General features: G+C 38.2%; 1 protein-coding gene across 3 annotated transcripts in view; it reads right to left on the bottom strand.

The window, feature by feature from the left end:
• Positions 1–27467, bottom strand: part of SUGCT (succinyl-CoA:glutarate-CoA transferase) — an 825030-nt gene that overhangs the window by 619282 nt on the left and 178281 nt on the right. For all 3 annotated transcript variants that reach the window (XM_017344447.3, XM_051853314.2, XM_008261668.4), the window contains exon 9: positions 24944–25039. In XM_017344447.3, the coding sequence (XP_017199936.2) occupies positions 24944–25039 (96 nt within the window). The remainder of the gene's footprint in view (positions 1–24943; positions 25040–27467) is intronic.

The raw sequence follows: 27467 nt of genomic DNA, 5'->3' as shown, positions 1-27467 counted from the left end.
GCCAGTTCCAAAGGGACAAATATCATATGTTCTCCCTGATCGGCGACAACTAAGTGAGCACCAAAGGGGAAACCTGTTGAAGTGAAATTGACACTATGAGAAACAGTGACTTGATCAGCTCTTGTCCTGTTGATGTACAATGTAATACTTTATCCATTTTAGTATTTTTTTTGTTCTAGTACTATTGGTTGAACTCTGTAATTAACAAACAATTATTCTTAGGTGTTTAAATTTTAACTGTAAAGTGATCCCTGTTAGGAATCTGGAAAGCATTATGCTGAGTGAAATAAGCCAGTCCCAAAGGGACAAATACCGCTTGTTCTCCCTGATCGGTGACAACCAACTGAGCACCAAAAAGGAAACCTCTTAAAGTGAAATGAACACTATGAGAAACGGTGACTTGATCAGCCCTTGCCCTGACTGTTGATGAACAACTTAATACGTTATCCCTCTTAGTATTTTTTTTTGTTTGTTCTACTTAATACTTTTGGTTGAATACTGTAATCAATACACAGTTATTCTCAAGTGTTGAAACTTAACTGAAAAGTGATCGCTGTTAAATATAAGAGTGGGAGTAAGAGAGGGAAGAGATGTGCAATTCGGGACATGCTCAAGCTGACTTACCTCAAACGGTAGAGTTAGAAACATACCAGGGGATTCGAATTCAATCCCATCAAGGTGGCATGTACCAACGCCATCTCACTAGTCCCAGTGATCAATTTCTGTTAACAATTGATCATAATGATAGGACTAAGAGCCAAAGGGAGCACATAAACAAGACTAGTGTCTGTAAATACTAGCTGATAGAATAAAAAAGGGAGAGAATGATCCAACATGGGAAGCGAGATACACAGCAGACCCATAGAATGGCAGATGTCCTAAACAGTACTCTGGCTTCAGAATCAGCCCTTAAGGCACGCAGATCTGGCTGAAAAGCCCATGAGAGTATTACAGGCATGGAAAGCCAAAACACTCTGGAAAAAAAAAAAAAAAAAAAACTAAATGAAAGATCTCCGCGAGTGAGATCCCAGTGAAAAGAACAGGTCATCAAAGAAGGAGGTACCTTTCTCTGAAGGGAGGAGAGAACTTCCACTTTGACTATGACCTTGTCTAAATATGATCAGAGTTGGTGAACTCAAAAGGCTTCCATAGCCTTGGCAACTCATGACTGGAGCATAGGGTGATTACTGATGCCATAAACAAGCGTGTCAATTTGTGAAGTCAACAACAGGAGTCACTGTGCACTTACTCCTCATGTAGGATCTCTGTCCTTAATGTGCTGTACATTGTGATTTAATGCTATAACGAGTACTCAAACAGTATTTTTCACTTTGTGTTTCAATGTGGGTGCAAACTGTTGAAATCTTTACTTAATATATGCTAAACTGATCTTCTGTATATAAAGAGAATTGAAAATGAATCTTGATGTGAATGGAAGAGGGGAGGGAGAGGGAAAGGGGAGGGTTGCGGGTGGGAGGGATGTTATGGGGGGGAAGCCATTGTAATCCATAAGGTATACTTTAGAAATTTATATTCATTAAATAAAAGTTAAAAATATATATATATATTTATAAGAGGGGCCTACGTTGTGGCGAAGCGGATAAAGCTGCCGCCTGCAGTGCAGCATCCCATATGGGCACCAGTTTGAGTCCCAGCTGCCCTACTTCCAATCCAGCTCTCTGCTGTGGCCTGGGAAAGCAGTAGAAGATGGCCCAAGTCCTTGGGCCCCTGCACCCACGTGGGAGACCTGGAAGACGCTCCTGGCTTTGGATCAGCGCACTGCAGCCAACTGGGGAGTGAACCAGCAGATAGAAGATCATCGATCTCTCTCTCTCTCTCTCTCTCTCTCCCTTTCCCCCTCCCCCTCCCCCTCTGCCTCTGCCTCTCCTTCTCACTCTATGTAACTCTGACTTTCAAGTAAAGAAATAACTCTTTAAAAAAAGATATATAAGAGTATCAGTTTTTTCACAGATGAGAAAATAGACATAAAATGAAACATAACTTGGCCAAACTGCCATTAAATATAACTATTTTTATACTAAACTTTAAATGTGATGTCAGCTAGTCATTAAAGACTGCCTACAAAGGTTTTTAACAAAACTAAACCTTATTTACTCCAGAGATTTTCTAAAAGCAGTATGTGGATCTCTGATCATAGTTATTACCTAACCCACAAGGGTGTTCTGTAAATTAATTAATTAATGCTTACAAAGCCTCTGAGAATCTTGAAAGGGTAGTGAAAACAATATAATTACACTATTACTAGTATATTATTCTGAATCACAAAATAAATCTAATAATCCATCCAAGGAACTAGGAACATACTTGTTTATTAAAAGGGGGAATAAAATTTAACCAAGGAGATGAATATCTATACACTGAAAACTATAAAATATTCATGAAAGAAATTGAAGAAAATACAAATAAATGAAAAGGTATCATGTGCTTATGAATATCAAGGATGAATATTAAAATATTCATAGAACCCAAGGCAATCTCTATCAAAATTCTAATAGCATACTTCACAGAACTAGAAAAAAAAACAGCCCTAAAACTTGTAAGGAACCCAAAAAGAACTGAAACAGCCATGCACTCGAGCAAAAAAAAAAAAAGATGTCATATCAACGGTTTTCAAAGTATATTACAAAGTGATAGTAACAAAAACAAGATGGTGTTGGCATAAAAACAGACATATTAATGAATGGGACAGAACAGAGTATAGAAATAAATGCATGCATATATAGTCAACCGATTTGGGGGAAAGATGCCAAGAACACACACTGACGCAAATACAAAACTTAATATACAGAAAACCATGTGAGAACTGTACAATCAGTTAAGTGTAGAATGTACTAGGTAAAGTGGAAGTTTTCAAGTGTTGTAGAACTAGCATTTGAGCTAGAACTCAGGTGAAAAAAAAAAAAAAAAAAAGCACCCAAGGGGAATTATAGATCAATAGATCAATGCTGGTTGGTCTTCAGAGACCCTCTAAACTAATGGTCAGCAACTTTCTCTATAAAGAGCTCATGGCAAATATTTTCAGTTTGCAAGTCATACAGTCTTTTGCAACTACGCAGCTCTGCTCATATTGCATAAAAGCATCCAGACAACATATAATCAGAAGTGCCTATGATTAAATAAACTTTATCAATGAGCACTGAAATTTGAATTTCATGTAATCTTTGTGTGTTACAAGATCCTAGTCTTCATTTTTTCTCAACCATTTAAAAACATAAAACTATTCTTACCTCATGGGTAAAATAAAATCAACACAAGTCTATGGGCATCAGTTTCCCAACCCTTGTTCTAAAAGACAGCAAGTCGCAATGTAGAAATGAAATCAATCAGCCTGAGAATGATCAGTGCTAAAAGCTGATAGAAAGTCTAAACAATTAATGGTAAAACTGGGTCTGGTTATTAAGTACCTTATGAACACCAAGATAAAAAAATTAATAAATAATCAAACATGGGCCAGCGGTGTGGTATAACAGGTTAACCAACTGCCTAAATGGGTGCTGGTTCATGTTCCAGTTGCTCCAATTCTGATCCAATTTTCTGCTAGTGGCCAGGGAAAAGCAGCAGAAGATTGACCAAGTGCTTGGGCCCTTGCTACCCATTTGGGAAGCCTGGAAGAAGCTCCTGGCTTCAGCTTGGCCCAGCCCCCACTGTTGCAGCTATCCAGGGAGTGAACCAGCAGATGAAAGATACCTTTCTCTGCAGCTCTAATTTTCAAATAAATGAATACATCTTTGAAAACAAATAGCACAAATATCAATGAAGCAATGTTTCATGAAATCATGCAGTTGGAAACATGTCCCTGACTGGCATTTAAATTTAAAATTTTCCAAATTTTATAGAAGAGAGAATATCATCATTGAATCAAAAGTGTATTTCACCAGCTAAAGCCAGCATAGTTGATTAGGGAATAATACTGGCAGCCTTAACATTTGCATGAAAGGCAGGGAGAAAAAGGTGGTAAGACTTTCAGCTAGTAGAAATATTTATAGGGAAAGAATGGGGAGGGGCAGATGGCAAGGAAAAATGATCATTCCAAGCTCAGAGATCATCCCAAGATCTTCATATAAATAGATATCTGTGGTTGCTTTTTCTATAAAAGCTCATGATTAAAATACTAGACAAAATTTCAAAGGGATTTCTGATTCCTTAGCTATGAAAAGAGCCAGATTCAAGTTGCAAGTTTATCTAAGATGTTCTATAAATTTGGTCAGCACATTCAATGAAGTGGAATGTTGATGGTTATCATTATTATAGATGAATATCCTAATGAACATACTAATTAACTTATATTATACAATTATAATAATTGTGAATTAATGAGTTAACTATAATTTCCAATAACTATAACAATAATAGCCTTGGCAAAGGAAAGACGAATTAGATAAAATTTTGAGGTAAACCTAAAAGTTGGAAACTGACAGAGATGTGTATATTACATTATGATTATGAAACTCAATCCATAGCTTTACTTCAAATTTATCCCCAAACCACAAGGAAATATGTTTATCAGTGGTCATTACATCACATAGAAAGCGTCCTGCATGCCATGCTTCTACAAAGGACAAGATACTTCACACCATTTTAAAGCTGAGGGAGAACACCTGTTAAGATAATAGGATCAGGGCTGGCGCTGTGGCATAGCAGGTAACGTCACCTCCTGGAGCACTGGCATCCCATATGGTGCTGGTTCAAGTCCTGGCTGCTCCTCTTCCAATCCAGCTCTCTGATATGGCCTGGGAAAGCAGTAGAAAATGGCCCAAGTCCTTGGGCCCCTGCATCTGCGTGAGAGACACGGAAGAAGCTCCTGGATCTTGGCTTCAGATCAGCTCAGCTCTGGTCGTTGCGGTCATTTGGGGAGTGAACCAGCAGAATAGAAGACCCCTCTCTCTCTCTCTCTCTCTCTCTCGCTCTATCCCTCTCTGTAACTCTGGCTATAAAATAATAAAAAAGTAAAATAAAATAATTCTTTAAACAAAAAAGATAATAGAATCTACTAATTTCTAACAGTATACTGGAATTGGAAAGTGACAATATTGATATTTTTTAAAGGATCTGAAAAATGTGAAAAAGCCTTCACACTTTCCATGGAGTCCACCATTCTGAGTAAATCAACATCTTGTAACCACAAACTAAACAGGAATGTGTAAGCTTCTGTGTAGAGAACCTTAAAATTAATTACTTTATTCAAAGATCAGAGTTCACAAATTGGTAGCTTGTTGCATTTGCCTTCCTGAGATTTCATAATAGCCAAGGTCTTCTTTCTGTGTTATTCTGTAACCAAATAAACTACAGAAAGGCTTCTTTCAATGAAATCTTTAGTGACAATGAGAGCTATTCAAAAATGAACAGTCTACCTTTTTAAAAATCAATTCCTTGTAGCTTAGTTACCAAGTAATTATATCAGCCTCTGATAGAGCCATTCTCAGGGGTCTGGCACCAGGTGAGAATCTGAACAGCTGCTTTGAACCAGGCAGCCTCACTTCAGCATGTCCTTCCTGAGAGGCTGCCTACAGTGCTTTCCCTAAACCACTGTACCAGGCACCTTACATGTATTTAATTGGTTATTCATAACAATCGTTTGAGGACTTAGAATCTGAATATATGTCTTTCTAGTACCCCATCCTCCTCCTTGATACAACTATGAAAATCTCAAGAACCCATGGGCCCAAAGGTTTTGCTTCAAGTAAATCTTCACTTTCAGAACTTTCCAACATTCTGCTGGCTTACTCGGAAGGATGTATCTACAATGAATCTAATTTCTTTTCCTAATTCCTAAATCAAAGCAGGCTTCCAACTAATTCAGGGCCATAATTTTTAAGTATAGTCTGGTTTCCTCCTTCCCAAATGGGTAGCACTTCTCACAGTTCTGAATTTTCCCTACCACTTTCTTATACCCTTATTCCCTTTTTCAAAACCTTACTTCTGCTGATTTATTATTTAACTAGCCAAAAGAGTTTAGTCCTGCACCCTTAAAAATTTCATTGTGTACTTGCTCTTCCAGATTATCTATAAACATGTTTAATAAAGACAGCCAGCTTAAGTCCCTGGAGGGACCTCATTGTTTACACATCTCCATCAACAGTAGACTTCACATTCTACTTTTTGTTTCTTCTATTAATACCTATGTGTGACAAAATATTCCTCCTAATACCATGGAAACACGATTTGAAATAGTTTTGTTAAACTTTTAAACTGACCCCTTGAAAAAACAAATTATGTTTGTTATATTTTTCCTGTTATTTACCCTTTTAAATATTTCAAGTTTATTACAGAATGCTTTTCCCCATTCATCATACAAAGTAGTCAATGATGCTACGTTTTTCAGTCTCTACAAATACAAATGAAGTTCATCAGTCAATAGATCTCCTTAGTGTAAGATCTCCTTAGTTTCATTAGAATGTAAACATGAATGGAATTCACTAATAGTAAAGATTGAATGCAATAATTTATTTCATATTTAGGTCCATTTATTTCCTTGAGTTTCTGCTGACACTTATAATGGAAGCCACAAAGTTTCAGCAATTTACTTATATCCAGCACACCAATCAGGTAGAACATCCTGTTCCCTTACCACTATTTGATCTAATACTATATATCTCGTGTCTGCTTCAAACGACATGACAGTGGAAATTTCTACATTTCAACAAAGACCAAAGCAAAGAATTCATTGAGTCTCCAGATCGCCTTTCTTCCTTGTGAGCACCCTGATCATCAAGAAATCCCATTGATTCTTCAGTTGACCTTCTGCCTTTAATGTATAAAAAAGCTTTTATTTCTGGTTTGCAGTCTTTTTTGTGCTGTTTCTTGGATTCCTTTATAACCTGAGTAGCTTCTTATTTACACCTGACCTGTCACACTTGGAGGTCTTCCTTGCTTTCCAGTAATCTTTTGCCTACTTTTCCCCCTACTTTTTCTGCTTTTACTTTATGAAATGGATGCAAAAGTTTTTATATCAGCTTCTAATCTTTAATATGTGGCATATTTTCCTATTCTTACATTAATGTATTTAAAGCATTTCCAGATTTTCTTCAAGGTACAGACTTTTTAAAATATTACTTTCAATTTTAATTTAATGTACACATTGATTTGATCATAGTCCATTCTAAAATTAAGTAATAATGTGATGGAATTTTTTATTTTTTGGCCTTTACTCCCTTCAGAAGGTTGAATGTAAATTGAGTTGTGAGCATTACTCCAAAAGTCACAGGTTATTTCCCATCAAGTCTTAGACTCAAATCCAGTATAATTCCATTCCTCCCTTAATTCTAAAACTTCTTGCCCTGTGAAGTTGACATTTGCATGAGATCACCTTTCATTCTGAGGGCGTGATTTCCTCATACTATGATGTGTGATCTAGTTTTCCAATGTTCTCAATATAGTGTCACTATCTTTCACCTACTCAGTTGGACTTTGACAGGAAATCTAAACCTAAGATCCAGGCACGGGGCCCAGGAGGTGTAAAAAGTTTCTGCAATCACAGGAAATATCATGCAGGTTATATGGGTATGTTTATTTTTCTGAGAAGGGATTTCATAGCTTTTCATCAGTTTATCAAAGGAACTATAAGCCAAAAATAAAAAGGAAAAAGTGTAAGAGTCACTGATCCACATTATCACTACATATATTCTTATACTTACTAAGCATGATTTTCTCATCCACAGAGTATTTAGGGGCCCAGCAATATTTCTGTATATTGCTATTTATTATTGTCATTATATCTATTTTGCTGTCATCATTTCTGTGTATGATTTCATCCACTCCATCCCTGATTTTCCTATAGATAGCTTAACCCTGTAATACCAGTTTTCACCAGTTTCTACAAGTTTTCTACAGAGTCTATAAAAGGAAAATGGAATCAGGATTCTTTCTTGCTACTAATTATTCTGTTCACTCTTTCTTAATGCTTCTGGAGTTTAAATACTCAATATGCATTATGAAAACTTGCTGCTTCCCTTTTCTACAAAACTGTGAGTTTTCTGGGTGGGCAGATTATTTTGCTGTCATCTTCACTCAATATACCACTGAATCCCCTTCTCCCTTTACCCCTCCCTAAGAACCCACCACCATAACCCTAGCAAGGTCTGTGTCAAATTGGGTCTCATGATTCTTCTGCACTTATCAACTTTCTCCCATTTTTTAGGTTAAACCCTAAATTGCCACTTAGCAAATTTACTACACACAGAGCTCATTTTCTGGGCCCCCATATTAACACAACACCTCAATGCACCATTATATTTGCTGAACAAACCTCAGATTCTTCTGCAATCTACACAGTAACACCATTATAAGTTTTGTTCCCTACCCCCCTAGCTTCTTTGAACTAAAACTGAACTTACTGATTGACCCCTACAATGGAAAAGAATGACATGGTAGCAAATAAAAAACAATGCATACCCCTATTAAGGTTTTTTGAGATGCATTTTAAACAATTATTAGACATATATATTAAAATTATGTGAAAACAAAATTCCAATGCAGATTCTAAAGTATAGGAAAAAAGTATATTTTTTAAGATACACAATGCCTTCATTGGATATCTTCTTATATACTTTAGACAGTACACTAATACAGTTGATGTCCCATGATAATTTCCAGCATTCTGCTCCCACAGGATATTACCCACTGAAACCATAGGGAAGAGAAAAGATTCTTACTAGGATATTTTCATGAATGAAATATCTCTTTGGACTTCCTCACAGTAGCTTTCTGAAGCTACTGCTTACCAGGTAATATTTCAGGGACTGCAAGGTGAGTTACAGCTTTTCGAAGCCTAGAGGTTCACTCTGAATCAAAAAGATTATTTCAAGGCAACAACAGCACTAAAGAGCAGAAATATGGAAATTGTGTTGCAAAAGATCTTGCTAGAAATAATCTTTAAATTGATAATTTAAGATCTTGGACCAGACTGTGACATGGCTACAATGACAAGGCTAACAAATGTATTGCACTGGATCACTATTTATCACTGTGGGACATTTTCATTGAGTATTTAAATGTGTGTTGTAAGGAGAACTTGCTCCCCATTGCGGTTCTAGGATCAACATGCTTCCCTACAATTCTACTATGCCGCCAGTCTCCCCTCATTGACCACCTCCTCATTATACACACAGGTGATGGGCAGAGAATCAGGAAGGTTCTTCTATGACTTGGAGCTGTCCTCTGGTAGAGAAAAACTATAGGAACAGGGGCTCCCGGACAATTAACAACAGCTGAGAGATGGGGCTAAGAGACACAACACCCCATGTTCACTGTCTCTAGGACGTGTGCAGTAATGGCCATAACAGCTTCATAGACTAAACATACATTGACACCATGTACCAGACCCCATGCCACACACTTTATATAATATAAACTATCTTGCTGAATAGCTAAGATATGGAATCAACCCAGATGTCCATCAACTGAAGACTGGATAAAGAAATTATGGGATATGTACACCATGGAATACTACATGGCAGTAAAAAAATGAAGGAAGGAAGGAAGGAAGGAAGGAAGGAAGGAAGGAAGGAAGGAAGGAAGGAAGGAATCCTGTCATTTGCAACAAAATGAATGCAACTGGAAACTATTACACTTAGTGAAATAAGCCAGTCCCAAAAAGATTTATGTTTTCCCTGATCTGTGGTAACTCATAGAGTACCTAACATGTAATCCATAGCAGTGAAAATTGACACTTTGAGATGCAATGACTTTAAATAGCCCTTGTCTTGACTGTTGAGGAAGTTTTTTTTTATACTATTTGTTGAACTCTTAGTGTAGGGTTAATATTATATGTATAAAGTTAATTGAAAATAGATCTTTGTAAAAAATAAGAACAAGAATAGAAGAGAGAGGAGGAAAAAGGGTGGGAGTGTAGGTGGGAGGGAGGGAAGAGTGTGAAGAATCGCTTTGCTCCTAAATTTGTATATATAAAATGCATGAAGTCTGTATATATTAAAGAAAATGTTTCTTGGTTAAAAAAAAAACTGAAATAAATCCACCATAACTGCAAAAACAAAACTACCTTGCTGAACCATCACTACAATCCTCAACAGTAACTGCCATATTTTGTAAATGAGGAAACTAAAGCTCAGTGAAATAAACCAATGTGCCCAAGGGTTGACTCCAAAACTCTCATTCTTAAACAATACACCTAAATATGCTGCTATCCCTGGTAACTTCTAGAATCTCAACAGCAATAGTCAAAAAAGAGGGAAGGAAATTCAACACTAAAGGAGATAGTTATGTAAAATCCAATCCTTGTATCAGTGAAAGTTTTGAAGATGTCTAAGAACAGGAATGAGCATTTTAGCCTTGTTTTTCATAAATAGCACTCTGGCCTCAGAATCAGCCCTAAAGGCATTCGGAGCTGGCTGAAAAGCTCATGAGAGTATTTCAGGCATGGAAAGCCAAGACACTCTGGCAAAAGATCTCTGCGAGTGAGATCCCAGTGAAAAGAACAGGTCATCAAAGAGGAGGTACCTTTCTCTGAAGGGAGGAGAGAACCTCCACTTTGACTATGACCTTGTCTAAACAAGATAAGAGTTGGAGAACTCAGAGGGCTTCCATAGCCTTGGAAACTCATGACTGGAGCATAGGGAGATTACTGATGCCATAGACAGGAGTGTCAATTGGTAAAGTCAACAACAGGAGTCACTGTGCACTTACTCCTCATGTAGGATCTCTGTCCTTAATGTGCTGTACATTGAGACTTAATGCTATAACGAGTACTCAAACAGTATATTTCACTTTGTGTTTCTATGGGGGTGCAAACTGTTGAAATCCTTACTTAATGCATACTAAACTGATCCTCTGTAAAAAAAAAAAAAAAAAAAAAAAAAAAAAAGAAATTATCAATTCCCAACTTGACTCTCACTGGGATTAAACATGACAATAGGTCTGATCTGATTTCATCATCATTTAAAAAAAATCATCTATTATTTTTCACTTTATGTTTCTGTGTGGGAGCAAACTGTTGAAATCCATACTTAATGTATACTAAGCTGATCTTCTGTATATTAAGATAATCGAAAATGAATCTTGATGTGAATGGAAGGGGAGAGGGAGTGGGAAAGGGGAGGGTTGTGGGTGGGAAGGACGGTATGGGGGGGAAGCCATTGTAATCCATAAGTCGTACTTTGGAAATTTATATTCATTAAATAAAAGTTAAAAAAAAAATAAAAAAAAATAAATAAAAAACTGATTTTCAAAAAACTGATTTTTGATAAAATGTTTTAAAATGCATTCTAATCCTGTTCATCAGGAATCATACTATAATCAGCCATGTTATAAAAAAAAAGACATAGGAATACTAAAATCACCTTAATTATTTTGAACAAAAAAATTCTATTTAAACTATGTTTTCACATCAATGAGAATATTTCTTAGCTTAAGTCACTCAAAGCAAACATGTTTCATTCCTTTAGTGATATGTATTATAAATTAAATGCCCCCCATATCTAGAAGAGGACACACACACCTCTGCTACTTTACAACTTGTTTCCTAACCTTGTTAACTGAAATAGATGAAAAACCACATCAGACTCAGAGGAAGGAGAGTTTTGCAAGAGGTTGATTTATTTCAGGAACTAACTTTTCTTAAGTTGGGCATCCGGCAAAAAAAAAAAAAAAAAAAAAAAAACACCTGGATGTTCTAAAGCACAGTCCTTAACCTTTCCACCCTCTTCTCAATACGCAGACCTACCCAGTTGTTAACAGGACCTTTCCTGAGGGCCTCATACATCTCTGAAAGATTATCACCTCCCTTGGGATGTCACTTTACCTGTAAATATCCTTATATTCATCTTCATGGCTAAAACTAACTCTCTAGAAGATTACACTTGGGATATTTCTTTCTAAGCAGACACGATCTTTATAAAATCACCCTTGAGATATCCCAAGAACTCAGAAAGGTCAGCACTTCCTCCAACAATCATATCCTAGAGGCTGATGCTAATTTCAGGATACAGCCTTGCTTCCTTTCTGCTCTCAGTAATTTCTGCAGAGATCAAACTCGAACGTTCACTCTGTGTTGCTGTGCTCAGCAACCTAGGGTGCTCCTGTATGAGTGAGGAGTCTGAGCATCTGCAGCACAGTCCACAAAAGGTTATATAATGACAAACTAGCCCTGTAACAGGGAGTCTGAAGAAGGGAAAAACCATAGGCAGGAATGTTAATTCAACAAAATGAAAATCATTCCCAGGAATCTCTCCAGGACTTTGAACCATAGAGAAAGGTAGTTTTACCTTAAATAAGCAACATGTACATCAGTAGCTCTAAGAATAAAGAGGAAATCTTATACAAACATTCTCAGGGATTCTCTGAGTCCCCCATTGAAAAATGCCATACCATTACCAGGTTACAAGAGTGACATCTAGTGGAAAACATTGAAATGACAAAAGGTTTCAAGCGTAATTAGAGCAGGACCCTCAAAGCCTAACAATGAAAATAAAGTCACCTGGGAATATCGTTAAAATGCAGATTCTGGTTCAACAGATAAATAAACTTCCAGGTGATGCCAATGCTGGCACTCCATGGACTCCTAGAGAGTACAGGATCTACAGCATTTCACACCTGCTCTTATCCTCAGGAGAGAAAAGGGAGATGACATTTCACAATAATTTCTAGGTTAAAAATAGGCCAGGGAAGTGTCACTATGTTCCTATAATGGTATAAAGGAAATATATGAAGCTTGTATAACTTAAATAAAATATATTTTTTTAAAAAGGCCAGGGGACGGTGCTGTGGCATAACAGGTAAGGCCACCGCCTTCAGTGCTGGCATCCCATATGGGCACTGGTTCAAGTCCCAGCTGCTCCACTTCCATCCAGCTCTCTGCTATGGCCTGGGAAGGCAGTATAGGATGGTGCAAGTCCAGAAGAAGCTTCAGGCTCCTGGCTTCAGATCGACCCATAGTGGGGAATGAACCAGTGGATGGAAGGCCTCTCTCTCTGCCTCTACCTCTGTAACTCTGCCTTTCAAATAAATAAATACATCTAAAAAATTAGGTCAAATGGGGGTGGGCAATGGTCTAGTGGTTAAGCCACCAGTTGGGACACACAAGTCCCACATCTGATTGCCTAGCTTCAATACCCAGTGCTAGCCCTGATTCTAGCTTCCTGCTAATGCAGACCCTGGGAAGCAGCATAAAGGCTCAACCAGTTTGGTTCCTGCCACTCATGTGGAAAACCCAGATTGAGTTCCAGGATTTTGGCCTCAAATCCCAGCTGTTGTGGCCATTTGGAGAGTGAACCAGCAAATGAGTCCTCTCTCAAGCAAGCAGATTTTTTTAAAAAAAGATCAAATGAATGATTGCAGTAACATAATATATGTATCCATGTTCCTATTTCACTAGCCCCTTCAGAGACACACTCACCATCTCCTATCTAAACTGGGACCCTGAAATGTACCCCTTTTCTCCAAAAGAAAATCTAAGAAGGAAAAGACCACACTTCAAGCCAATACACAGTGACTTTTGCACTTAACATGTTTTCTCTGTTATTATGTTATTTTCCTGATATTGAGTTATAATATTAATTTGTGCCATATCAGAACTCCTGATTTCCCTTGGTAATCTGCACCTGAACAGGGATCCATCAGGGTATTGCATTAGTGCTAAGCACACCTACTCAGAATTTCAACAAGATTTGCCCTGGACACCCCTATGAAAAGAACAGGATGTATAACTATAACCAAATCCAACTGTTCCCAGAATCCAGTCCTGTGTGATTTATTTGAGCCAAAGAGCCTTGACCCCCATACAGAACCACCAGGCTGGATATGAAGCTGGAAGTAACATGCTGCTCCCCAGCAGATTTCTGCCCAACGTCACATTCCTCCTACTCAGGCCTCTCTCCTTGGCGAGAAGAGAACACTTCCTTTAGTTCTAAGTCCACAGACTTAGGAGCCACAATACTGATAGCAACACTGAGGGAAAACAGCCTCTCTTCTCCAATACATAGACATGCAAACAAGTACAAAGCCCATTTTCTAGTCCAGTAGAGTTCTTCAATACAAGTTGTTTGATCTAGGATAACTAATATTTTTTAAACAGTTGAACTCCCATTTTAAACAAATCGACAACAGAATTGAAACTGTGCTGAATAAATAAAAATCTTAAAAAAAACAAAAGCAGGGCCAGTGCTGTGGCATAGTGGGTAAAGCCACCACCTGCAGTGCCAGCATTCCAAATGGGTGCCGGTTCAAGTCTCAGCTGCTCCACTTCTGATCCAGCTCTCTGCTGTGACCTGGGAAGGCAGTGGAAGATGGCCCAAGTCCTTGGGTCCCTGCACCCACGTGGGAGACCCAGAAGAAGCTCCTGGCTCCTGGCTTCAGATCGGCACAGCTCCAACTGTTGCAGCAAACTGGGGAATGAACCATCGGATGGAAGACCTCTCTCTCTCTCTCTCTCTCTCTCTCTCTCTCTCTCTCTGCCTCTCCTTCTCTCTGCGTAACTCTGACTTTCAAGTAAATAAATAAAAGTCTTTAAAAAGAAAAAAAGAAAGAAAAGAAACTGTGCTGGTTGAAATGGGGTTCTAATAGTTGGAGTACTGCCTAACTGGCTTCTCCCCAGGTTGTCTCCACCCCAAATACTCACCCCAACTCTTACCCCAGCCTACCACCCTCATAGAAAAACAGTTTGAAAACCAGAAGCAGTAAGTCTCACAATAGTTTACACCATCCCATAGTCCTATATTGCTCGAGGACAGTATTATTTTCCTTAAAAAATGTAGAACTGGAGTTGGTGCTGTGGTGTAGTGAGTAAAGCTACCACCCACACCCAACATGTGCACTGGTACGAGTTTTGGCTGCTCCACTTCCAATCCAGCTCCCTGCTAATGGCCTGAAAGAAGCAATGGAAGATAACCCAAGTGCTTGGGCCCCTGCCACCCATGTGGGAGACCTGAAGCTCCTGGCTCCTGATTTCAGCCTGGCCCTCTGCTAGCCATTGTGACCATCTGGGGAGTGCAACAGCAGATAGAAAATCAATCTCTCTCTCTGACTTTCAAATAAATAAATAAATGTTTTAAAAAGATGCAGCTAGATAGAGCTATTTCACTGTAAGTTGACCTAATTATGAGTCTAATACAATTTTAGCATATGCAATCAAAAGATTTATTCAAAAGATGTGCAACCTGATTTTCTGAAAGAAATTTGCTTTTAAGTCATAATTAAGGATTCCTGTGATGAGTAAACAACAGAATTGTTTATACCTCTTCAATTGCTCTTGGCAGTCCTAAAGGGGAAATTGTGTGGAGGAAAATGTCACATAATTCTTCCTTAAAAGTAGAATGAAGACAAAAGATGAAACTAATCATGAAGCACTGTTCATCTGCCTCTAGAGTACAGGAGGTTCAAGTCCTGCTGCCTCAGTTAGAAACCCCGTTACATCACATATGTGTGACCTTGCACGAATCACCTAAATGTTCTCTGCCGTGGCTTCCTCATCTGAAAGTGGGAATAACAGTAAAATCAACCTCAAATATTTCTGTGAGAACTGAATTAATAAACAAATATTTAATAAGCACATAAAGTAATCATTCATGAATTTTATCTCTGATAATGATTGTAATTATTTTTACTATAACATTACGATAATGACAATTAATATTGTTATTTAGCTTAATAATCAAAATGGCATTTGATTAGTTTGTATAATTTTAGCCAGATTGGATAGGCAGATATACAATTCCACCAACTTCGTGTCTATATATATATATATATTTTATTTTATTTTTGACAGGCAGAGTGGACAGTGAGAGAGAGAGACAGAAAGAAAGGTCTTCCTTTGCCATTGGTTCACCCTCCAATGGCTGCTGTGGCTGGCGCATCGCGCTGATCCGAAGCCAGGAGCCAGGTGCTTCTCCTGGTCTCCCATGCTGGTGCAGGGCCCAAGGACTTGGGTCATCCGCCACTGCCCTCCTGGGCCACAGCAGAGAGCTGGACTGGAAGAGGAGCAACCGGGACAGAACTGGTGCCCCAACCGGGACTAGAACCCAGTGTGCCGGCACCGCAGGCAGAGGATTGGCCTAGTGAGCCGCAGCACCAGCCCAACTTTGTATATATATTGAGAGAGAGAGAGAGCGCAAATGCAAAGAAAGGCAAAAATCCTAAAGTGATCTGTACTTTGCCTTTCCTTGTGCTTCCTTCTATAGGACCTCAGTGAAAAGAATTTAAAAGATAGCATTTTTCAACTGGAGATGGTTCTGATTTTTTAATAACAATAGTTTTTATCACATGTATATTTATTCTTTTGTGCAATACACTTCCCTTGAACTTTGTTACATCATTCATCTTAAATTTAGGAATTTCATTTGAAATCAAAGTCAAGCCTTTTCTAAGGAACTCAAAAGATGGTAACTATTGTGCCAACAGCTAGCACATCTTTCCTAATTTTATCTGCCTCTTGACTGCCCAGTGACCTATTTTCTTAAGATTGTGGCCAACTCATAGCAAATTGGTTCCAAAGCAACCAGGATCTTCAAACAAGAAAATTTGTTTTTATGTTAACAAGGAATTCAAATTCATAAAGACGAAGGCAAATATTTGAAAACTGGCCAAAACCTTTACAAGGAAAAGGGGTAGGAGAGAATCTAGACTATCCATGATGTAATTTATCAGAATATCAACTTTTTAATATACTAACTTGTCACTGCTAATTAATTCAAAATTTTCATAAGTCTCTCAAATGTAGCTAGATAAAATTGCTACCCCCTGCCCTCTATCTCCACTAATACTCCTGGTAGTTTTGTAACAGATGAACATGACCAAGGTTTATTGCAATATTAAGGTGCTTCAGAAAAGTTCTTTAAAATATTCTATACTTCTCCCACTATTTTTAAAGATTTTTATTTATTTCTTTGAGAGGTAGAGATAGTGAGAGGGAGAGACAGAAAGAGAAAGGTCTTCAAACTGCTGATTCACTCCCCAACCGGCTGCAACGGCCAGAGCTGTGCAGATCCGAAGCCAGGAGCCAGGAGTCTCCGCCTGGTCCCCCATGTGAGTCCAGGGCCCAAGGACTTGGGCCATCTTCCATCGCCTTCCCAGGCCATAGCAGAGAGCTGGATTGGAAGAGGAGCAGCCGGGACCAGAACCGGTGCCCATATAGCAGGCATGTCAGCGCCACAGGCAGAGGACCAACCCACTGTGCCACAATGCCAGCCTGCTTCTCCCACTTTTTTAAAACTGAAGGAGAAACCTCCATAATATTTTGCTCTCAACAGGGTGGCTATGTATCTTTAATAGAGAAAAACTCCTATCATGTGGGCTTCTCAGAGATTACTTCTGAAAATCATTTTAGTCATATTTCATTCTGTTAAGTATGGATTTATACTAAATCCCAATTAACTAGGCAATTCAGTAGACTAGAATCCCTATTCCCTTTGACAATCGAGTTATGTTGCTATACATGATTCTCTTTAAATTGTATTTCTTTCAGTAATGCTGCATTTGGGCAATGGTTCAATACTGCAATTTCTGAAAAAGATCTAGAAGAACGTTTAAACAGAAATCTACTGTACATGTTGCCCTCCTTTTCCTTTTATAAAAATGATTTAACTAAAAATACCACAAAAGTTAAAAAAAATTCAGGTATGTGTCAACTCTGCACCTATGCTTCCATGGATAGCTTTCATTGAGATTATTTCGTACTTTCATAGAAACTATTATCTATAAAGTTATAATTATTAGTTCAACTTCAGCAACAATAGGACTCACCTTTTATTGAATGCATACTAAAGTCCCAAAATACCTAGCACACACTGCATTATTTAGTTCCCCCAGATACATCCAACTCCAAGGCTCAAGCTGTCCCAGGTGAGTCTGCTATGTTGTCTCTTCATTCCTGAAGTCAAGCAATCAGCTCATCTTCATCTAGAAGCTTTCAGGACTAAAACAGTGCTCATCCCACTGGGGCTCAAGAAACTGTTGTTTTATTTGATTTGAAAAGAGTCATTTGAAAGTAATGAATTGAAACCATGGTAGAAGGAAAACTATATTTGCTCCATAGCTCAGAATTCAAATATACTTCTGTAGCCAGCCCGCTTACTAGATTTGGTACCCTCTAGAATCATAATAAATAGGTCATTTAACAAAGAGATGATAGAAACAAATTAGAAAAGTTGTCTCACCTTATAAAGAAATGAAAGTGCATCAATCCACACTGTACCAAGATCTGAAAGAACTGCTAGCTTGGATATAGTAAGGAAAGTAAACAAGTTTTGAAATCTTAAAACTATGATTCTGATCCAAGCTAGGACATAGGAAAGTTGTTTAACCTCATTAATCAATGTAGGGTGAAAAAGAAAATAATATATATGTCTCCCATCACATAAAATGTATTCAACAGTATCAAGCAAAGGACTATTAACAATGTATTATTTAAATCAATAGGTAATACACTCATGTGCCTGTTCAAAGTGTATACTTCTATGAGTACTTTAGTGTGACTATTGGAAGGAAAAAGTCACAAGAAGAGACAAATTTATGATTTTATTTTTAAAAATATTTGATACAAAAAACTCTTTATCTGACTTTTTTTAAAGAAAGAAGTTTCCCAATGTTAGTGAATCTGTCATGATTTAACAGCACTTTGACTTTTTCTAAGGAATGATAGCAAAGTGCTGCATCTCCTCAAACTTGGAATTTACTGCCTGTCTGAGTCTCCACTTGTGCCAAATTAAATATACAGCATAATGTCTCTACCAGAAATAACAACGCACAGCTTCCTGCTCTACTCCTTGGTTGAATAAGCTCAAACTGAAGCAAGATAAGTGTTATTTTATTTAATCACCTAAGTAACTGTTTTCTTCAAAATCTGGAATTAGAAGCTACTTTAGAAGAAGCATTTAGAAGAAATCTCCATGTGAATTATATCACCATGTAAAGGAAAAATTAAGTCCCTTTGAAGGCCCTTCATTTCATAGTCTCAAGAAAGAGCATAAAGAAGGTATATCATTAATGGACCACTCAGAGAAACTCAACTTCCACAGGCTGTTCCACACAATCCAATTCCTGAATGTAGTTAAAGATCTTTGCCTTTGAGGCACAAATGACATCCAGAATAGACAGTACAATGTTTCCTTCTTGCCAACACCACCTAAAACTTTTCAGAAAAGTTTTGTTAAGATAATAGAGAAACAGAATAGTAGATGGTAGAAGATATGCCTTGGACATTCAAGGAAGGTTGGTAGGTTCTATCAGGTATGTGATCATGTAGTTGTTCACTGACTAATAAATCATATAATAAAGGAGATAAAGTACAAAAGCAATAGTCTTAGGTAGGAAAAATGTGAGAGAGACAATTTATCCATTGTGATGGAAGAAATACAGTGAACTATATGTGAGTGCACATGTAGGAATTTTGGGAAATATAGTAAAGAAAAAAATGAAGCAACTCTCTTCTATCTTTTTTAGTGAAGAGGCAAGGCAAGGATAAGAAGAGATAGAGATCACAGGAGAAGACATCTCAGGAAAAAAATCATGTTGGTGAAGGTGGCAGAATTTCTAGGTAAGGCTGAGGGATAACTTGAGACAGAAAGTTATAGAGTAGAGCCATACCCACTGATGGAGTATAGGCTTAGAGTAGATGGAGTAGTAAATTTAATCATCCCTGGGATTTTTACCAGTTGAGTGCACAGGCAATGGTGTAGTCATTGATAATAATAAAGTCTAGATCTGGAACCAATGCTCATAGTACATCATCAACATCACCTCCAATCAGAATCAGCACCTTAACAAGATCTCTAAACAATTCATATGCAATAGTACCTGAATGAGAGCCAAGTGAGAAGAGGTAAGATCATTTTGGGGTTGGGGGGAGGTTAAAGAAATTAGAGGCCAAGCTGGTCCATGAAGCCTCTGTGGATTTTGCATTCACAAAGACTGATGACAGTAGAAATAGCTAGGTCAAAGGAAGAGATGAATGCAACCATATGGGCAAAGTGTTCAGGTAATAATAGATGGCCTGGAAGGTACCAGGTTCTGGTGGTGAATGAGACAAATGAATGAGAGGAATGATGGATTCGTTCTGTCATCTTTTAAGGGAAATAAATAGCTACAGTTGTAGACTCATTCTCAGGATTTGTTTCTTGGGCAGTTTATCCTGATCTTGAGAACAGCATTTTAATAGAAGGAATTGTGGTTTTATCAGGAGCATGATAAACTCTCTCAGTTTCCTCAAGTCCTGCTGCAGGGAAAGTGGACTAGAGAGACATAGTCTTGTTACAGAGAGAGTTTGGTGGACTTCTCATAGAGCCACACATCAGCATGTCTCTTCGGAAGGGAATTTCTGTATATGAAAAGTAACTCATTAAGCACTTAGAAGCAGTTACCCAAATATCTGTACCTACATTAGGAAATATAATAACTCTGTTTAAGCAAAGAGGAATCTATTGCTTTTGAAAAGAGACAAAGGATTTCAGAAGCCAGAGGGAAAAGGGAGACAGATGGAGATAAAACAGGGAGATTATTATGCTATTGAGGACAGTAAGGTTTCCCAAAAACAACACATGATTACCTTAGAAAGGTAAAGACTCAGGGCCAGTGCTGTGGCAGAGCAGGTAAAGCTGCCACCTACAGTTCCAGCATCCCACATGGGTGCTAGTTCAAGTCCTATCTGCTGCACTTCTGATCCAGCTCCCTGCTAATATGCCTGGGAAAGCAGCAGAAGATGGTCCAAGTCCTTGGGCCCTGCACCCATGTGGAAGACCCGGAAGAAGCTCCTGGATCCTGGCTTCAGATTTGCCCAGCCCCAGTCACTATGTCCATATGGGGAGGTAAACCAGTAGATGGAAGAAGATGGAAGAGATTCATATTCATTCTCTCTCTCTCTCTCTCTCTCTCTCTCTCTCTCGCCCTCGCCCTCGCCCTCTCTCTCGCCTTCTATCTCTCTCTGTCTCTCTCTCCCTCTCCCTAACTCTGCATTTAAATAAATAAATCTTTTTAAAAAAAAACAAAAGTAAAGTCTCCTATTCTAAGACTGAAATTTTGTCTATAGAATTTCATCTATAAGTTCCTCTATTTTTCTTCAAACCATTCACTACAGTTTCCTGTTCTCATGAGTATATTGGTGAACAGGTCTTCTATACATTAGAGACAGGCAGAAACCAACATTGTTCACATCCCTAGAAAGCAGAATAGGGGGGCTGGCACTGTGATGCAACAGGTTAATGCCCTGGCCTGAAGCGCTGGCATCACATATGGGCACCAGTTCAAGACCTGGTTGCCCCACTTCCAATCCAACTCTCTGCTGTGGCCTGGGAAAGCAGTGGAAGATGGTCCAAGGAATTGGGCCCCTTCACCTGCATGGAAGACCTGGAAGAAGCTCTTGGCTCCTGGCTTCGGATCCGCGCAGCTCCGATGGTTGAGGCCAATTCGAGAGTGAACCATCTGATGGAAGACCTCTTCTTCCCTCTCTCTCTCTGTCTCTCTCTCTTTTCTCTCCCTCTCCCTTTCTCTCTCTCCCTCTCCTCTGTGTAACTCTTTCAAATAAATAAATCTTAAAAAAAAAAGAAAACAGAAGAGGATATTCAAATGGTAGAATATGTTCCATATACACAGATTATAAAATGTGGGGATTATTACATTAGCCATATACCTCAAGGGCATCTGATAACTATGTTACATAAAAATATATTTAGTGTTTTTAAGACCAGCTATTTACTTTATATACTCTGCTCCCATCTCTAAAAGTTTTCTTTCTTTCTTTTTTTTTTTAAAGGCAGAGTTAGACAGTGAGAGAGAGAGACAGAGTGAAAGGTCTTCCTTGCATTCATTCACCCCCCAAATGGCCGCCACAGCCAGCGCTGCGCCGATCTGAAGCCAGGAGCCAGGTGCTTCCTCCTGGTCTCCCATGCGGGTGCAGGGCCCCAGGACTTGGACCATCCTCCACTGCCTTCCCAGGCCACAGCAGAGAGCTGGACTGGAAGAGGAGCAACTGGGACAGAATCCGGCACCCCAACCAGGACTAGAACCCAGTGTGCCACAGGCGGAGGATTAGCCAAGTGAGCCGTGGTGCCAGCCTAGTTTTCTTTCTTTATAAATAAATTTATTGGGAAATATAACAATTTATTTAAAATATTATCATGATCATTATGTAATTATTATTCTTTTAGGTCAGATGCATCTAGTAGTGAAATGGTTATCTCAACTCTCCTTTAATCTATTTAACTTGCTCATTCTTTAAAAGTCGGCACTCAAAGAATAGGGAGGAAAAAAGTACCAAGGATAATCAACCTAAGAAATGCAAGTTTGTAAAATAACACACAAATTTAGGGTTAATACTTTCAGAAATGTATGTTCTGTGTACTCAAGTCCTATGATCTTGATAGGATTTAACAAGAATTGAGGACACTGAGCTGGGTACCTTAACTAACTCTTGAGACCATAAGGGTCTTCCATCATAGACATTCAGTCGAAACTCAGACAATACATATTAGATACAAAGCTGTAATTATTATAGAAAATTGAATTATAATTATCCTAGCACTCACCCATAAAAACACTCCCCAAATATTTCAAAAATTGAAAACAGACTAAGATCTCTATTTAAGCATATCTAAAATCCACCTTGACATGCTAATTTCATTCAAGATAAATTTGCATTTATTCCTTAATCACAGAGCTGAACTAATTCTTTACCAAGAGGAAATAAATTAATTCTGGGCTCCTGAGGAAAGACCCTACTATAACTTTTATTTCTTACAGATAATAAAGTTGAAATCAACTAGGATCAAATACCATTTTACCTGATTGGGAAATTCAACCAGGAAAAATGCATTTCTATCTTTGAAGAATAAATACACAACACACAGGGAGGGAGAGAGAGAGATTTCATATATCTTATCTCTCAAAATAAAGCCAAATATCCTGAAATAATTGAGAGTAGAATCAGGATGCCTTAAGTACAGATGCCTAGAAGGAATAGCTGAGATCTACATAAAGCTATTTTCAAAAAATCTATTTTCAAAATGAGCAAAAATAAACTACTAACTCTATGGTTTAACAGAGTGAGCATCTACCATGTTATATGACTTGAAATCTTACTATAAAGTCTTCCAACTTTGAAATGCTTTCTCCATATAAATGAAGGTCTGATTCTGGATTTTCATTATTTAAGATGAATTCACATAAATCCCATATTGTCTTTGGTTAAAGTACCCTTGAGAGGGATTTCCACTATCAATAATGAGAACAAATTAGTTGATGAGATCCCTGAGCTAGAAGCAAGGTTGATGGGAGGGTATGGAAGTGTAGTTGGAGGAAAGAATTGAAATCATAGCACCTTCCTGTCAAAGGCAATAAGATATGAAAGAATATTCAACATGGAGGCAAGAGACCAGAGTTGGAGGTCTACTCAATCTGGCATCAGATTTCTTACCTGAAAAAAAAAAATAAGACTAAACATGATTATCTCTAGCCAATTCAAAAATACAATGATTTCTCTGAAGTTAGATAACTCTGGGTAAAAGTCTAGGGTCAGTGACACAGGGCTAGAAAATGGAGAAGCCAAACATCACTTATGGAGGTCATAAAACCCCTGATGGAGAAAAAAAGGGAGGAACTAAAGAAAATATCTCCACAATTGTGATTATACCAAACGATTGACTCAAGGTATGAAAAAGCAGTGGGGGCCAGCATTGTGGCAAAGCAGGTTAAAGCTCCAGCCTGCAGTGCTGGCATCCCATATGGGAGCCATTTCAAGTCCCAGCTGCTCCACTTCCAATCCAGCTCTCTGCTATGGCCTGGGAAAGCAGTGGAGGATGGCCCAAGTCCTTGGGCCCCTGCACCCTCGTGGGAAACCTGGAAGAAGCTCCTGGCTCGCTCATGCTCACGCTCTCTCTCTCTCTCTCTACATCTCTCTGTAACTCTGTCTCTCAAATTAAAAAAGAAAAAAAAGAAAAAGCAGTGGTATCATAGTAATGCCTCAGGTATAAAAGGACCACAAAAAGAAATAGAGAAGAATCCTTGGTTCACATTGTGTTACTGTTTTCCTCAATTTTGGATTTTTAAAAATGGAAAACAAATTACTTTTCCCAAAAAAAATTATTTCTTAAAACTGAAATGATAATTAGCAGTACTGATGGGTTTCCTAGCTGATGAAAAAATGCTGACTTGTATGTTCTCTGTCAGGAGCACTAGAATTAATATGACTACAATAAGGTTCACTACTTCATTCAACAGATTTTTAAAAGGTGTCTACTTTGTGTTTCTACTGGTGATTAGAAGAGATCTTGATGAAAAAGATCTGCTCTTCAGCTTACAATATAGTACAGAATATACGACAAATGCATTAAATACAACAATATGCTGCAACAAGGCTACACAAAGGTTAGGGGCTTGGAAGAACATGGAGAGTTCATGTTTTTATTTTTGTTTTTGAAAGATCATAGAAATCACAGTTTCTTCAGATATTCATTCACACTAGCCAAAGTCCAGAATTTCTGAAAACAAGTTAGACACTTAATAAAGAACAGCAGCTCCTGAACCTTCTGCTTTGCTCCAAAAATGAAGAGCCATTGCACGCAAATTTTCATTTAACTCAACTCTGCGAGAATATTATTGTCAGATGGGGTAGGTAATATTTGTTTTATAACTGACATGAGTAACAAATCATGCTTTCTAAAAGGTCTACAGTCAGTGCTGCTTTGGGTAGAAAATAAAGGAAACCTTCATGTGAGCCCAAATGTCATTCACTTTCAGCAACTTTCTTTGATCCATTTAAGTGTCCTGTTACTAATCTTCTGATGAGGAAATATGCAAAACAAAGAATTTAAAGTAAATGACAGAATCATATTATAGCCAGACACAGATACATTACAGAATACCCAAGACAGTTTTAAAAAGTTTAAAAGAAGAAAAAGGAAAATAAAGAAAAAATTCATTCCTCCTACTCAACATCCTGTAGATCTGCAGATTATAGTGGCCCAGCTCTAGACTCTTGTATTCTTACCTGGTAAGGAACAATACTTCCATGAGCTGTGCCCCAGCGTTTTGCTTCCTTTTGGCTAATAAGGTAATTGGCAGCTACATGGGTCAAACATGCCACCTACAAGGAAAGAAAAAAACAGCTAGTTTATCGTTCTCATTAATAGAGTGTTATAATATGAGAGTGATTTCATTTCAAAGAAAAAAAACTATCCAAACTGGTTAGAAAATAAGCAGACATCTGTACTTTCTTTTTTTAAAAATATTTATTTCATTTATTTGAAAGAAGAGTTACAGAGAGAGGTAGAGACAGAGAGAGAGGTCTTCCATCTGATGGTTCACTCCCCAAATGGCCACAACAGCTGGAGCTGCACCGATCCGAAGCCAGGAGCCAGGAGCTTCCTCCGGGTCTCCCACACGGGTGCAGGGGCCCAAGGACTTGGGCCATCTTCCACTGCTTTCCCAGGCCATAGCAGAGAGCTGGATTGGAAGAGGAGCAGCCCATATGGGATGCCGGCACTTCAGGCCAGGGGTTTAACCCACTGCGCCATAGCGCCGGCCCCTTGTACTTTCAACATACAAATAAAGAGCTATATTATTGGAGGAGACTAAGTAATGATCAATTGAGAAATATAGACACATAAATATTCAGCTTCTGCAAAGATCATCTGAAGGTAGAGGTTGACCAAGCAGATGGAACTTTGATCCAGCCTTTAACATCAAAGACATAGAAAATATTCCAGCAACTGGTATATGCCTTTCCCCTTTCCACCTATGCCTTTGTACTTTTCATCAAGATGACACAAAAAGAGTCTCTCATCACTAAGCAGGCGAACCACAGCCAGCTGTACATTGCTCTAAATTTCTCATTATATAAAAAACTAATAATGTAAATCTTCATTTTGTTGAAGTCAATTTAGTCATGTTTTCTGTTACTTGCTGCCCAAACACTCTGACACAGAGGCTCAAGAACATTTGACTTCTTTTATTCTGTAGAGAATTATTCTTACTCAAACAAGTATTAGTGTATCTTTCCAAAAGTGGTCCTCATCCCACACTTCATTATTATACTCACTTCCATTTTTGAGCACCACAAATCTATTAAAGGGATCATCCAAAGCCTTAGGGTCAACTTTTGACTCTTGCAGTGTATTATGGACATATTTTGAAAAACCTACAATAGAACTCCATCTGAGAATAATAACTGGAAGATTGTGACTTGATTCCTGGTGATGTGGGGCACAAAGATCTTAAGTTCTGATGAACACCTTTGTCTACATGGACCCAAAACACCTGAAAGAATGTAACCAAGTAAGTTTCCATAGTATTCAGAAAATAAATGCTTCTGGTCTCATTACATAATCATGAAATAGCATGGAAATTTTTCCTTTCTAGATCAGCTGATGTGACTGGGAACCTACCACGCCAGCAATTCAAACATATCCCAAAGTGAAACTGGCTCCAGGAAAAACTCAAGGATAATTTTTCAGGACTTGGTGTCACGACATTTCCTTGACCTCTCTCTAGCACGGCAGCTGTGCCTCCTACAAGAGATATCAATAGTCCTCAGTCTCGATGAAGCTCCCTGTGGCTGCATTCTCCTTTACTTTATTCTTGGGACTTGTACTCACTTTTATGTTCATTTACTTCTTTATCGAAATTAGAACTGCCTTGTGGCAGCTGGTTCTGCTGTACTGCCCAGGTGGCAAAACTAATAAACTTTGAGTCATCCACTTCTGGACTTCCATCTGGTCTTGGGCATTTGAACATGCAGCACTCCAGGGCTCCCTGGGGCTGCCTAGTGCTAATCACCATTTCACAGATCACTTCTGTGTCTTTCAAAATGGAAATTCAAATCAACATTTTGTAGCAAAAATGCCCTGGATGGGAAGGCCAAATTCACAGTTTCTAATTTCTGCTTACCTCTAAGTAGTTCCGTAACTGTGGATATACAATTTGACATAGTTGGTCTTCAAATAAATTCTCTATAAAGTCTTTGGCATTTGAGTTAAACCAATGATTTTCAAACAAAAAAAAATAAGAACTTTTGTATCAAATCAAGTAATACATGGAATCTAACATATATAGAGATAATATTCCAAGTTCTCTGAATGAAGAAAAGTCCTGTAAGACCAATCAGGCAGCACAAACAGGGAACACACAATTTGCAAAACAGTAAATGATCTTAAATTTGCTTCCAGAGTATACACTTCTGATTTTATTCTCTCTCCTAAGAGTCTAGCACTTCTCACCCCATTTGTCTTTGTTTTTAAAATAAAATGAAAATCTAAAAACAAAAAAAGACACAGAGTATGCAATAGTAGTCATTTTCTTATAATATCTTTTCCTGAAATTGGGGAAATTTTTCCAGTAGTGAGGTCTTTCATTTTTTTTAAGTTCCCATTTTTTTGTAGAAAGCTTTTATTTAATTAATATAAATTTCATAGGTACATATTTTGGATTATATTAGTGCTTTACCCCATAACTGCCCTCCCACCTCCACTCCCGTACCACCTCCTTTCCCCTCTCCCATCCCATTCTTCATTAAT

Source organism: Oryctolagus cuniculus, chromosome 16, assembly GCF_964237555.1.
Source record: "Oryctolagus cuniculus chromosome 16, mOryCun1.1, whole genome shotgun sequence".
Lineage (NCBI taxonomy): Eukaryota > Metazoa > Chordata > Mammalia > Lagomorpha > Leporidae > Oryctolagus > Oryctolagus cuniculus.
Note: the sequence above shows the minus strand (reverse complement) of the source record. Positions and strands in the feature narration are given on the sequence as shown.